The sequence below is a fragment of the Peromyscus maniculatus genome, chromosome 2 (assembly GCF_049852395.1).
Source record: "Peromyscus maniculatus bairdii isolate BWxNUB_F1_BW_parent chromosome 2, HU_Pman_BW_mat_3.1, whole genome shotgun sequence".
NCBI classification, from domain to species: Eukaryota; Metazoa; Chordata; class Mammalia; order Rodentia; family Cricetidae; genus Peromyscus; species Peromyscus maniculatus.
The window spans coordinates 76,368,170-76,383,005 of NC_134853.1; the positions used below are offsets into that span (position 1 = coordinate 76,368,170).

The 14,836-nt window shown below is 36.4% G+C and overlaps 1 protein-coding gene across 2 annotated transcripts in view; it reads left to right on the top strand.

Annotated features, from left to right (window-relative positions):
• The window catches only part of Smc2 (structural maintenance of chromosomes 2), a 51,609-nt gene extending 41,199 nt beyond the window's left edge, over window positions 1–10,410 (top strand). For both annotated transcript variants that reach the window (XM_006995097.3, XM_076564208.1), the window contains exons 23-25: window positions 3,391–3,551; window positions 6,109–6,256; window positions 8,633–10,410. In XM_006995097.3, the coding sequence (XP_006995159.1) occupies window positions 3,391–3,551; window positions 6,109–6,256; window positions 8,633–8,791 (468 nt within the window). In that variant the 3' untranslated portion in view covers window positions 8,792–10,410. The remainder of the gene's footprint in view (window positions 1–3,390; window positions 3,552–6,108; window positions 6,257–8,632) is intronic.
• The last annotated feature ends 4,426 nt before the right edge of the window (window positions 10,411–14,836 follow it).

A 14,836-nucleotide genomic window follows, 5' to 3' on the forward strand; every position in this document is an offset into this window, starting at 1 on the left:
CAGACTTACAGATAGAACCAGGGAATTGTCTCCAGGGTGATTGTAAATCTTGTCAGGTGTCAGTCAAGATTAAGTGTTCCGTATACTTATCAGCTATATCCCATTTCATTGTGTACTTCTTTATCAGTAGCCCCACAGTTGGTTTCATCTTGTGACTCCCTGCATCTTTGCTGGCAGAAACTTGTCTTTTTCACGTTGATCATTTTAACTTGAGTGAGATGGTAGGTCACTGTGGTTTTGATTTGCATTAGTGATGTTGAACATTGTTCCTTTCCTTGTTGGTCTTTTGTATAGCTATTTTGAAGAAATTTCTATTCAAGTCATTTACCCATTTTTAAATCATGTTTTGTTCCTAAGTTTGTTACATGTATATTCAGCATAGTAATGCTTTGTAAGTTTACAGTTGTTTCTCTCCATTCTTCAGATTCTTTCTTAACTCCTCATCATTCTTAAGTTTTAGTTTTTAAGATTATTTTCCAAATATCTGTCTTTTACTTTTCTATTTAAAGTCTATTATATCTGATTTAAGTATGGTTGCTGCTGCTTACTTTGGATTTCTGCTTGCATGCTATATCTTTTCATTTCAATCTTCATATATATTTTACGGGTAAACTGAGTTTCCTCTAGGCATTAGATCATTGTATCTAGCTTTTGTCTTTACCCATCAGCTAGTCTGTAGCTTAAAGAAATTTAACCCCTTTGCCTTCAGAGATATTAATAGTAAAGATGTACTGCTTCATTCTGTTATTTCATATCTTCTTCATTTCTTTATTCCTCTTTGTTCATCTTTGTTGTTTGGTGATTTTCTGTGATAGTAGAATTTTATTCTCTTATTTGTCTATTATTTGTATCTGTTCTGTTGTGTTGTAAACTTTTGTGTTTGTTTTGTCTGGTTATATTCAGCATCTGTTTACTTATAGTGTAGAACTCTAAAGCAGGACCAGTTGGGTGATAATAAATTCCCTTAGTTCATTTTACCTCAGAAAGTCTTTTTTTTTTTCCCTGATGGAAGCTTTGCAGGCTAGCTTTGTGTTGATTGACAGTTTTCACAAGTTTGAATACCACTCCATATTTAGCAAAATTGAAATCATTTCTTGTATTTTATCTGAATATACAATAAAATAAAAGTATTGAAGTAGCCAGAGAAACTTCAGAACATACAAAAATTTGTAGACTAAGGACCCAGCTACTGAATCATGAATGGGTCATTGGAAAACTTAAAGAAACTTTTGTTTTTTTCTTTTTGGCTTTTCAAGACAGGGTTTCTTTGTGTAGTCCTGGCTATTCTGGAACTTGCTCTGTAGACTAGGCTGGCCTCGAACTAAGAGAGATCTGCCTGCCTTTGCCTACCTAGTGCTATGATTAAAAGCATGTGCCACCACTGTCCAACTAACAAAACTTTCAACTTAGAATTGAATGAGATACAATATACAAAAATGTAAGGGGCATAATAAAAAACAGTACTGTGATGGAAATTTTGACCTAAAAAAAAACCCCTACATTTGAAAAAGTCAGAGAGGTACAATATAAGTAATATGTATTACTGATGCCACTTGGGGTTTTAGAAAAACAAGAGAAAGTCAAAGGCCAAATCAGTAGATGCAATATCAATGTTAGGGCACAAATTAATGAATTAGAAATGAAAAAGAAAATATAACAATCAAGGAAGAATAGAGTCATTACAACAGCTACCAGTATAACTCTGAAAGTAATTGGGGTCTGTTTTAATAAAATATATTCTAATAAATTAGAAAATGTAAAAGAAATGAACTTCTAGACTCATGGCCTACTGTCTTAGTTACTATTCTATTGTTGTGAAGAAACATCATGACCAAAGCAATTTATAAAAGGAAGTATTTAATTGGGGGCTCACAGTTTCAGAGGGTCCATGATCATCATGATAGGAGGCATAGTGGCACATAGGCAGGCTTGGCAGTGGAGAAGTAGCTGAAAGCTTATATCCTGATATAAGCTGCCTGGTATGGGCTTTTGAAACCTCAAAGCCCACCCCCAGTGACATACCTCCTCTAACAAGACCACACTTCCTAATTCCTCCCAAATAGTTCCAACTGGGGACCAATGTATGAGCCTGTGGGGGCTGTTCTCATTCAAACTACCACACCTACCAAAATTAAATCAAAGTGAGATAAACAACCAGACATACAACAAGCAGTAGAATTGAAGAAATGATGCTCATTTTGCTCTTTCCTAATTCCCAAGGTTTACCAGTGCAACTTTGAGTATTCAGCATCCAAGTCATCATTCTTCTTTTTCCCAATATTCAATGATAACCTACTTGGTAGAATCTATTAATATTGGCATATGTAGCTTTTTGCTGGAGATAATGTAAGTTCCTTAGTTAGGTTCATATTCAAGAATACTGCTGGTCTTAAGCTGCATCTTTAAGGTACTTATATAATATCTAAACAATTATATAATTTGTAGAACCATTCCATGCCCGGAGGGAATCACTGCTGAATCCCACCAAACTTTTAAAGAACTGATCCCAGTGCTTCAGAAATGATTCTGTAAAATCAGATGGATGGAGTGCTGCCAACCTATCTTTATCAAGTCACTGTTGATCATATCAAATCCTGTGAAACACACACACACACACACACTGAAAACAAAAAGAAAATTATAGGTCAATTTCCTTGTGTGCAGAAACTTGATTCAAGTATTCTTATAATACATATAGAGTTAATAATGGGTCCTAAGAGATGCCCCCAGTGGTTCCCAAATTTAGTACAAATGAGAATATTTTGTAAATTGATTTTTCTCTTTCCTAATTCCCAAGGTTCTTGCATTGCAACTGATGTTTATTGGTTATTCAGAATGGGATTCATCATTCCTCATTTTCTCAATTTTCAACTAGCCTAATGTAGTAGAAGCTATTAATATTGGCATATATATTTCTTTTGGCTGAGGTAGCATGTTATCTAGTTACTTCCATATCCAGGAATACTGCTTGCCTCTTAAGAGATTTCCTAATTATATTTACTTGTTTATTTTGCGTGCCTACCACTGAATCTGAAGATTTCCCTAGAGACCATGGCTATCAAATCCTAGAGGACATGGATTTGACAAGGAGCAATGCTGGTTTCTCTGTGGTATACTCACATTTGTCTTCTGAATGCTGAAGTTATTTGTCATATTTATAGACAGATGGCTAAATGCTGATCAGGTGTACATGTATATGCACTGAACCATTCTGTATGCCATGAATTTGGGCCTAATCTCTGTGTAATCAGGCAATTCAGACAGGCCAAACAGTTTCCTGAGACCTTTTCTTTCTGACAGTGGACCTACTGAGTTGCATGTATGTATATTAATAATTGGAAAGCATTCTGATGATTTAATGTGATTTTTTTTTAATCTTATTTGATCTAGGTAAACAAAGACTTTGGCTCTATTTTTTCTACCCTTTTGCCTGGTGCCAATGCTATGCTTGCACCACCAGAAGGGCAGACAGTTTTAGATGGTCTGGAGTTCAAGGTTGCCTTAGGAAATACATGGAAAGAAAATCTAACTGAGCTTAGTGGTGGTCAGAGGTAAGTAATCTCTTTGCAATTTATAATTTCTTATGGCTATTTAATATAATTCATCATTTCATTACTCTGTAATTCTCTTTCAATTTTGATTTGTTTGGCTGCCTTTGTAGAATTTGAGAAGCCTAATATATAGAACTATTTGTTTGAAATATTTGTTTAAATTAGTAGACAATAACAACTAGAGCTAGGGATATAGCTCAGTGTTGGGTATAACTCAGTGTTGGTGTGCCTGCCTGGCATATACAGGGCCCTGAGTTTGATTCCCTAACACTGTAAAAAAAGAATAAACAACCAGATAACTAAACAAAATATAGGAGAAACACTCATTAAACATTTAAAAATGAGCAAGTCATATAGTCTCTGAATACCCAAAAGTAAAATGGAAATGTCAATCCTGTGTTTACCCAGCATACTCCTTAGTGACAATTACTGGTCATCAAAAGCAGGGAGGGAAGCCAACTGGCTTTTAATAGTCTCAGTACATTTAGGACAATTGGACTTTTGTTTGAGGAAGCCACAGAGAACTAAGTGTTAGGTTTGCATGGTCCTGAAGTGAACACTGCTTTAGACAAACCTTGGAAAACTGAACAGTGGACCCTGACCTCAGTTTTATCACACACATACACAGTAGTGCTCTTTAAAGAAGATAGCAAAGCAGACACTAAACATGGTGTCCAGCCTTTAATAAGAATTCTAAGACACCAGTGTGCTGCCTCACTCCTGTGATCCCAAAATGCCAAAAGCAAAGGAAAAAGACTACATAATTTTATTTTATTAGTAGTAATAGCAGTAGTATTTTGATTTTTTTCAAGACAGAGGTTCTCTGTAGCTTTGGAGCCTGTCTTTGCTCTGTAGACCAGGCTAGCCTCACAGAGATTCTCCTGTCTCTGCCTCCCAAGTGCTGGGATTAAAGGTGTGCACCACCACTGCCTGGCTCAGATTCCACAAATTTGAGACCATCTTGCCTGGCTCAGATTACACAAATTTGAGACCATCTTGATATACAACAGTGAGCTAGCTCAACCTAGGCTACACAGCAAAGTCCTCTATTTAAAATAATAATAATAATATCAGTAAATTTGCAAGAGAAAATTCAGTTTGCTGATCTAGAGAAGAATAATTCCTTAAAAGAAACAGTCCTAGAAATGGTGAGATTAATAGATGTGAAATTTAAAGTAACTGTTTTCAGGAATTACGCAGGAAAAAAATACTAACAAATAATTAGATAAAACCTGTTTTAAAAAAATCAAGTGAAACTGTAGATATAAAATATAACTGAATGTAAAGTTCGCAAAATTAATGAATTAGGCACCATAAAATGAAGAAGAGTTAACTTGATGTAGCAGTCAAATCTACTGAACCTAAACTGAGGAGGGAAAAAAAACAACTCAAAACCAGTTTGGTGTCCTGTGGAAGCTGCCTGGTACACATGACATTAGTGTTTGAAAATTAGAGGAAAACAAGAAACAGAAATACTTAAAAAAATAATGACAGCAGATCTCCCAGATATGATGAATTCTGCGAAGACCACCATTTGAGCTAGTAAGATAAGCACATAGACATACTGATACAGCAAGGCATATACAAAATTATTGGAAACCTGTATAGTTATAAAACTTTGAAAGCCAGCAAAAAAGCACATAGCATAGATGTTAGGATGATTTGAGACTTCAGACTTCTTATCCTAAACTTCCAGCTGGTGGAAGTATTAGAGCATTTAGAAGTGCCAAAAGAAAATGAGTCAACCTACAATTACGTATCTAAGAAAAGCATTCATATTGAAGCCAATAAACTTTTGTAGACAAAAGCCAAAAGACTTTGATAATTCAGAAAATTATTTAAAAAAAATGAGACCTGTTTTTTCTTATGAAGCCCTTTGTCATTTTTGAATAGAGATATAATCTATACATACATATGTATATGTATATAATGAGTATAGTATATATGTATTTGTGTGGGTATGTGTATAATAAAAATTTTAAAGGGGTAACCAAGTTGTTATTGCTTCCTTAATAAATATATAGCCACTCTCTTACCTATTGTCTAGGCTTTAAGTAAGCAATTGAGATAAGGATAAATGTCACTTGATAAAAAGGTGCAAGATCTAGGGCTGGAAAGATATCTCATAGGTAAGAGCACTGGCTGCTCTTGTAGAGAACCTGGGTTTAATTGCCAGCACCCACGTGGCAACTCATAACCATTTGTGCCTCCAATCGCAGCAGTTAAGATACCCTCTTCTGGCCTGTGAGGGCAGTAGGTATGCATGTGGTGCACAAACATTCATGCAGACAAAACACCAATACATGTAATAAATTTATTTTCAAAAAGTGACATGTTCTTCATGTTAATGAAGTATAAATGCCAAATGTAATGAGAGTGTTAAAATTGTCTCATGGAAATTGTATGCTTGTAAAGAGAGCTTTGGAACCCAGATTCCTTACGACTTTCAGATGAGTCTACACTATATATCATCTTAAGGACATTGCAGATTTGCTTTAGTGTTTTGGTAGAATGTCTATAAATGTCTATGACTTTATTTCCCCCAACCTGTTCTCAGGTCTCTAGTGGCTCTGTCACTAATATTGTCCATGCTCCTCTTCAAACCTGCTCCAATTTATATCTTGGATGAGGTGGATGCTGCCTTGGATCTTTCTCATACCCAGAATATTGGACAGATGCTGCGTACTCACTTCACACATTCTCAGGTAAGGACCACTCCAAAAAATGTCTCAGTAGAAGTGAAATGGTCTTTGTGTTTATTTTATGAAACCAAGTCTTTTTATTAGTAATCATTGTTGAGTTAGATATTTGGGATTGGATTGGACTGTAGCTCAATGCTGGAGTCCTTGCCCATTATGCAAATTGTCAAAAAAAGGGGTCAGTCTCCCTTGAAGGAAAGAACCAGACATTAACACTCTTGATTTAAGCATGATGGAGAACACAACGTATAATTGATTTAGTGATGATGTAACTGCTTTCTCTAGCTGTTTGCCACAAGGATGCCAATCAACTAAAGCTGCTTCAAGAATATACTTAAGGTATCAGAAACATGTAGCACATAATAGGGGACTGTGGTTTCGCTCGGCTAACAGAAAACCCTTCAAGCTAAAAAGACCTTTAAAAAAATTAATTGTTGCTGTAGAGCTTTAGCTGCCATATACGGTTGAATAAAACTACATGTTGTACAGTTCTGGAGTCTCTACTCATTCTAGAATATGTGTTTATTATGGCAGATTTTGGGTACCTGCAGTGAAGTGGTGCCTTTTCCTAAGTATGTGAAGGTGGTGTTTGGACTCAGGTAGAACTGTAAGAATTTATAATCTTCTTTGGTATTATTAAATTCATCACATAGAAAATTATTTCACTAAATGATTAGAGTTAATAATAAAATATGGAATGCTAGCCACAAGAGTCAGCTACTGGGAAATAATAACCTTAAGTAATGAAACACTGAAGGTAAAATGAAGAAACTTCTAAGATAAAAGAACATTACTATCTATTTGGGTGCATAGGACCATAACTGTTTTCAGTTAGCATTTGAGGTTGTGCATTTTTTTGGTGGTATGTGTTTAAGGAAAGAACAGAATGACCTCCAGATAATTCTCTTTTTAAATTCAAATATAATTACATCATTTCTCCCTTCCTTTTACTCTCTTCTCCCTTATCATGTAACCCTCTATCTTGCGCTCTCAAATTGATGGTCTCTTTTTTAATTATTACACACCACAAACTTATATTCCTAAATATGTAAATGTAGCCTGCTTAGTCCATATGAGAAGGCTTACTACTTGGTATTGAACAGACAATTATTGCAGAGGTTCTTTTTTAGTTACCTGTAGTTCTTTGTCTGCTGTGGATTCCCATGATGGTTCCCTCTTCTGTATAAGCACATCTGTTGGTGTTGCCCTTATTTAGATCTTGTTTAGGCAGTCATGTTACTGAGACTTTATGGGTGTAGCTTCTTAGACATTTCTAAGGGACACACTCTCATAGCAGCCTTTCTGTTCTTTTGGCTCTAACAGTCTTCCCTCCCCTTCCTCAGTATTGTCTGACCTTTGATGCAAGACTTGTGTTACAGATGCATCACAGCTGTGCACCATAAGTCACTTGTTCTCTGCATTGTGATCAGTTGTGGTTTTCTAAGAGAAATTTTGTTGATGAGTGCTGAGAGGTACACTTATCTGTGGATATAAGGATAACCATTCAGAATCAGGAATTATGCTAGTTTAGTAAATGGCAGTTGTAGGTTCTCTGGAGATCCACGACCTCATTAGCCCTGTTTAGTTGGCCAGGTTCCCACTGCCATACGTGATTTCCCTCTTGTTGTGGGCCTTAAGTATAATTAGAGAGTTGTTGATTACTGCCAAGATATGCATGCCACTATTGTATCCATTGCCATGCTGGGTAGGACTGTTGGTTGCTTCTTTTCCTTGGAAACTTGGATAGCACCTTCTGACACCATGAAAGCTAAGCCTCAAGGAACAGGTTTTCAGGTCAAAACCATCGAGTATCTTCAGATCCTGTGTCCAAAGTGCATGGTGTCCTTAGCAGTAGGGTACCTTCCACCAGGGGCAACAACAATAGCCTATATAATGTTTTAGGAGTTTCTTAGACAATCCTGACCAACAACTCGAAAATATTAGTTTATTGGTCCTTAGCTCTAAGGAGAGGAGCGCATTGTCAGCCCAGTTGGGATAATTTCATTTAATGTGTATATTTATGTCTGTGTATAGATTTGTGTATGTGTGTGTGTGTGTATACAATATTGAACTTGTATTGAACTTCCTTCCTAATTAAAGCCTACCACCACCCACAGTTTACCATTTATCCTGCTGTGCTGTCCTCCCACTACTGTACCCCATCCTGTCCCCCACGTTGTTTTGACATCTTGATTTCTGTGTCCCATTCAATTTCTAAATCCTCTTTAAGAGAGTAAACTTCTTTAAGAATATTCTCTTTTAATGTTTTTGCTTTCTTTCTGTTCCCTTAAGTTCATTGTGGTGTCCCTCAAAGAAGGTATGAGTAAACTTCTTTAAGAATATTCTCTTTTAATGTTTTTGCTTTCTTTCTGTTCCCTTAAGTTCATTGTGGTGTCCCTCAAAGAAGGTATGTTCAACAACGCAAACGTTCTCTTCAAAACTAAGTTCGTGGATGGTGTTTCTACAGTAGCCAGATTTACTCAGAGTCAAAATGGGAGGATTCCAAAGGAAGCAAAGTCCAAGGGAAAAGGACCCAAATGAGCACGTGCTAGAAGTTCAGACTACAGACTGCTCCCATTGACCTGTTTTTTACTCATGAACTTTCAAGAATTTGAAGTCTAAGTTGTTTATATGGTAATATTATCATTATTTTCTTACTTAATTCCTTTTATCACTTGTAAAAGAAGAATCCTCTTTCCTTACCTAGTGTGATTGTGGTCCAATTATTGTAGCTGTGATTACATGAATATCATCAATTTTTTTTCTTACAAAAATCTTTTATGTATTAAGGAACCTGAGATCTGCCTAGTTGGTAAATTCTGTATGCAAAAGCCAAAATACAAAGAAACAGATGAAGTTATAGGAAAAAATATAGCTGATGTCAGCTTTTAACTAGTTTAATTTCTAAGGACGGTATTGATGAATTTTCTTTTGCTTATAAAATCATTTGAGTATGGATATGTATAAAGCATGTCCTTGGACCAACAAAGGGAACACAGCAATTATGCATGCACTGAGCTGTTTGAGGCCAGTCCTGGTCCAGTCCTGTAGGGATGGATACCATGCCAGATTCTCAGATGGGAAATGGAACTTGAGAAACATTTTCACTTCAATGATGTTGGACTATCATGTTTGTGTGTGTGCAATAATTGGTTTTTGAGTATTTTAATAGAAGCTCGGGAAATGTGTTGCACCATATTACACTTGTATTGCTCTATCTAAAGTCCTCTAATATTTTTTAAGGTTTTTATCAGACTTCTCATAATCTAATCATTAACCTTTTGGTGATTATAGGACCTAGCAGATTAAGTGAAAAGTATATTTTCTAAGAATCTGATAAACCTAAACAAATCTACCTTTTCTACCAAAATAGCTCAAAGGCTTGATGATTGATGTAATTCTTAGTGCCTTCTGCTTGTCCAGGTCAAAGGGTGACACTCCTTTAGAAAGCAGGAGGCAGAGCTAATACTCGCCCTGAGATCCTCATCTGCAGTTCTTAGTCTCTCTCGATAACATTTCCACATCAACACCTCCACACTTGGAATTCTCAGAGCTCTGATGTGATCTAATATGATTTTACATGTTTGGGCCCATATTTCTTCCTGATACTTAAGCATTTGTTCCTTGGTGTTCTACTTTTTCTGATACATTATCCAGGCCCTGAGTTGGATATTTCTCCAACTTCATTTGCCATACATATCTGTGATTTTTAAGTAATTTTTACCCTGTGACATATTGGAAATGATTTCATCTGTGGGAGGGAAGAGACACTAAACTGTAAATACTGACCTACAGACAGTGTGGAGCACAGATAATGGACCTACACAGTGTTTTGTTTCCCACGGTGTTATAAGCTGTTGGTCAAGACAGTTGTATCTATTCACACTGTCACTGATACAGTATTCTACTTTGGTCACAATCTAATCAACGTCAGCTGTTAATATTTTGGATTAGGCAGTTATAAAATAGCATTGAATTGCTATTTTAGCCAGCATTTTTAAAATGACTTATAAGGTTAACCATTTTGTGTGATTTCCTTTCTTTGGCTATAAATTATTTCCTTGTATGCTTTTCTGTTGTTGTTTTTTTTTTTTTTTGTATTATGTATAATTTTGCTCTTTGAAAATTCTTGTGCATATATTAAATTTCTGTAAGGCATATATTAACTTTTTGCAGTAGTGTTTTTTCAATATAAGAAAGTTGCGGCATTTCATATATCCATAAGACGTTGAGCTAACAATACCTTAAGCCAGACGCTTTTCATTTGTATGTATTTTCTTACTTAGTCCTTATGTAACTCAGTGAGGTAATCTTTATCACTGAGGAAACTGAAGAGAGGTTAAGTAACTTGCACACAGTAATAACACTTAGTGGATGGCTAACTCTAGAAGCACTGGATACTTAGAATGACCATGCCTCATCCAAAAATGCTTGGGGCCAGAAGTGTATCAGATTTGGGAGATGCCTTATTTATTTTTCTAATACTGTGATAGAACTCTATGACCAAGGCAACTAATACATGAAAGTATTTAATTTGGAGCCCATAGTTCAAGAGAGTTAGAGTTCATGACTGTCATGGCAGGGAACATGGCTGTAAGTGGGCAGGCATGACATAGGAGTAGAAGCTATGAGCTCACATTTTGATCCAGAGTAACTGCCAGTTTTTGAAAAAACTATAGTGACAAACTTTATATTGATGAATGTTGTAAGGTTACATTTTATACTTTCTATTGCCAAGGAGGAAACAGTACCTTCTAGGCCTAATCTGATTCTGAAGGCAGCAGATTGAACAGCTGGGAATACTATTTGACCTATGTACCATGTAACAGAAAGAAAAGGCTTGGTAAAAAGGTAAAGCATCTTTATCCCTTAAGAACATTTGACAAGGCAGAGACTCCATGGTGTGAGTACCATTGTAAAGGGCACTGTGTAGAATTTACAGTAAACTCTAGTGGGATATTCACAACACAGATCCATCCCTAAGGCAAGACCATGCCATGCCATCTACAGTAGTAACTTCACTATCTTCTGAAGGACACTGATGTGTTACCAGACCCCTGTAGAGGAGGAGCACCTAACCATGGGGTAGAAAATGATCATATAGCCCCAAAGTCCATTTTTAGCTCTATTTTGCCAGATTTGCCAACTCATAATAGTCAATATGTCAAATAGTCAAAACAATAGATTTGAGGATGAAGTTGGTGCATTAAGAATAAGTCCCCTCAGTGGGCCTAATATTCCCAGGTAATCCACCATTGCCTGTCACACTCAGGACTTGGGAATCCTATCCTGCCGGTTGACAAGAGGAGAAAGCATGAGCTCCAGTCACAGATGAAAACACTGCTTATGGATGAAATTTACAGTAAATGCCTGAGATATGAATGTGTTGAAAGATGTTGGCAAGTGGAAGTTCAATGGGGAGATTTAAATACTGCACCTAGTAGTGTACATTGTGTGAAAACAAGACCTGAAATTAGAATGTACAAAGACTCCTAGGTAATGGTGAATGGCTTGTCTGGCTATGTAGAGACTAGGAGGAGAAGTTTTGGCCAACTAAGTGCAATCCATCCTCCAAGGTACACAGATAGTATGTAAGTAGGTATAAGAATGGTAACAGATGTAAAAATATTTAACCACTACCACCACCAGAGACTCTACCAGGGAAGAGGCACCAAAGAGCTAAATGATCAGTGCGCTGGGCAGCTATCAGCAAGATGGTGCTTCCAGCCTCCCTAGTATGGAGATGGAGGTGCAGAATGCAATGGGATTTATGTTTTGCCCATTGGTGTGTGTTCACCTTTTTATCACAGCTCATGGTGCTGCTGAGGGGTGTCTACTGGAGATAATGGTCCAGCATGTGGAAGGAGATAAGCTTCACCCTTGGTTTGGAAACTAGCTACTATGGCTGTTGTTTGTCACTATGCTACAGAGTTTATACAATAAGAGGTTTGCTGTGACCTTTTAGAAACTTACCAGATTATAAATAAACTTGATTGGGATGGGATAGATTTGGTTTAGGGGACTATTTATCACAATTGTTGCAAATGCCACTGGTTGGAGTCTTCAGCTGTCATCTTGCAGGTTTTGGTTTAGCTCCCAAGAATTACTTTACCTACGATTGCATCTCTGCACGGGGAGGCCTACATCTAACAAATGGTAAATTAAAATGGACCCAGGAAACAAGCCATTGTAGCCATTTTAATATTTGACAAAATAGACTTGAAACCCAAACTAATCAGGAGAGATAGGGAAGGATAATACATACTCATCAAAGGAAAAATCTACCAAGAGGGTATTGCAATTCTTTACATCTATGCACCAAACACAAGGGCGCCCAAGTTCATAAGAAGCACGGCTACATCTTAAATCACATAGAGACCCTCACACAGTGATAGTGGGAGACTTCAATACCCCACTTTCACAAACAGGTCATCAAAACAGTGATGCTGGAGCTAAATTATGTCATAAACCCAGTGGACCTAACATATTTACAGAACATTTCACCCAAACACAAAAGAGTACACCTTTTCAGCACCTCATGGAACTTTTTCCAAAATTGACCACATACTCAGACACAAAGCAGTTCTCAACAAATACAAGAAAATTGAAAAAGCACCCTGCATCCTGTCTGGCCACCATAGATTAAAGCTGGATCTCAACAACAATAGAAAACTTACAAGCTCATGGAAACTGAACAACTCTAGTGAATGGAAAATGGGTCAAGATAGAAATGAAGAAAAAAAATTAACACTTTTTAGAATTGAATGAAAATGAATATAGCATAGTCAAACATGGGACATAAGGCAGTTCTAAGAGGCAAGTTCATTATACTATGTTTCTACATTTAAAAAAAGATCATATATTAGTAACTTCAAAGCACACATAAAGACTAGAACAAAAAGAACAAATAACACCAAAAATGAGTAGATGTCAAGAAATAAACTCAGGGCTGCAATCAGTAAAATAGAAACAAAAAGCCCAATACATATCATCAATGTAATACCAAGTTGGTTCTTTGAGAAAATCAATAGGATTTATAAACCCTTAGCCATAAAAGGCAGAAAGAAGATATCCAGATTAAGAAAATTAAAGATGAAAAGGGGACATAACAGATACTGAGGAAATCCAGAGACTCATAAGGACATACTTTAAAAACCTGTACTCCACAAGAAATGGATAATTTTCTCAATATATACTACTTATTATCAAAGTTAAATCAAGATCAGATGAGCAATTTAAACAGACCTCTAATCCCCAATAAAAAAGAAGCACTAATTCAAAATCTCTCTACCAAAAAAAAAAAAAAAAAAAAAAAAAGCCCGAGCCAGATGGTTTTAGCACAGAATTCTACCAGATTATTCAAAGAGTAACTGCCAGTACTCAAATCATTCTACAAAAAAGAAATAGGAGGAACATTGCCTAATTCTTTTTACAAAACCATAGTTATCTTGACACTCAAACCCCATAAAAACACAACAAAGAAAAATACAGATCAGTTTCCCTTATGAATATAGATGCAAAAATTCTCAGTAAAATATTTGCAAACCAGACCAAAGCATACATCAAAAAGATCATCCACCATGATCAAGTAGGCTTCATCCCAGAAATGAAGGAGTCATTCAACATATGTAAATTGATAAACATAATCCACCATATAAAGAAATTGAAAGAAAAAAAAAACATTAGCACCTCATTAGATGCAGAAAAGGCCTTTGACAAAATTCAACCAACACCCCTTCAAGATAAGAGTCCTAGAGATTCAGTGAAACAAGCCATAGTCAATATCAACACAAAAGTCATTCCACTAAAGTCAGGAACAAGACATGGTTATCTACTCTCTCCATACTTATTCAATACAGTATGTGAAGTCTTAGCTAGTGCAATAAGACAACTGAAGGAAATGACCCTAAAAATTGCAAGAAACTCAAGATACAAAATAAATATACAAAAATCAGTAGCCTGTGGTAGTTTTAGTATAATTAATTGGCCCCCATAATCTCATAGGGAGTGGCACTATTAGGAGATGTGCCTTTATTGGAGTGGGTATGGCCTTGTTGGAGGAAGTGTGTCACTATGGGGACTGGCTTTGAGGTTTCCTATGTTCAGGATACCGCCCAGCATTTAGTCAACTTCTGTTGCCTGCAAGCCAAGATGTATAACTAATACCATGTCTGCTCCCACTCTGCCATGCTCCCTGCCGTGATGATAATGGACTGAACCCTGAACTGTAAGGGAGTTCCATCAATTAAATGTTTTCTTTATAAGAGTTGTGGTCGTGGTGTCTCTTCACAGCAATGAAAATCCTAACTAAGACACCTTCCTATATGCAAAGAACAACAAACAGACTGAAAAAGAAATAAGGGAAACAAAACCTTTGACAATAGCTTCATTATCGTGGGGATAACTAACCAAGCAAGTGAAAGACTTGTATAATAAAAACTTCCAGATGTTGGAGGGAAAAAAAATGAAGATATCAGAAGATGGAAAGATATCCCATACTCATAGATTGGTAGGGTTAATATCGTAAAAATGGCCACTATACCAAAAGCAATCTACAGATTCAGTGAAATCCCCATCAAAATCCCA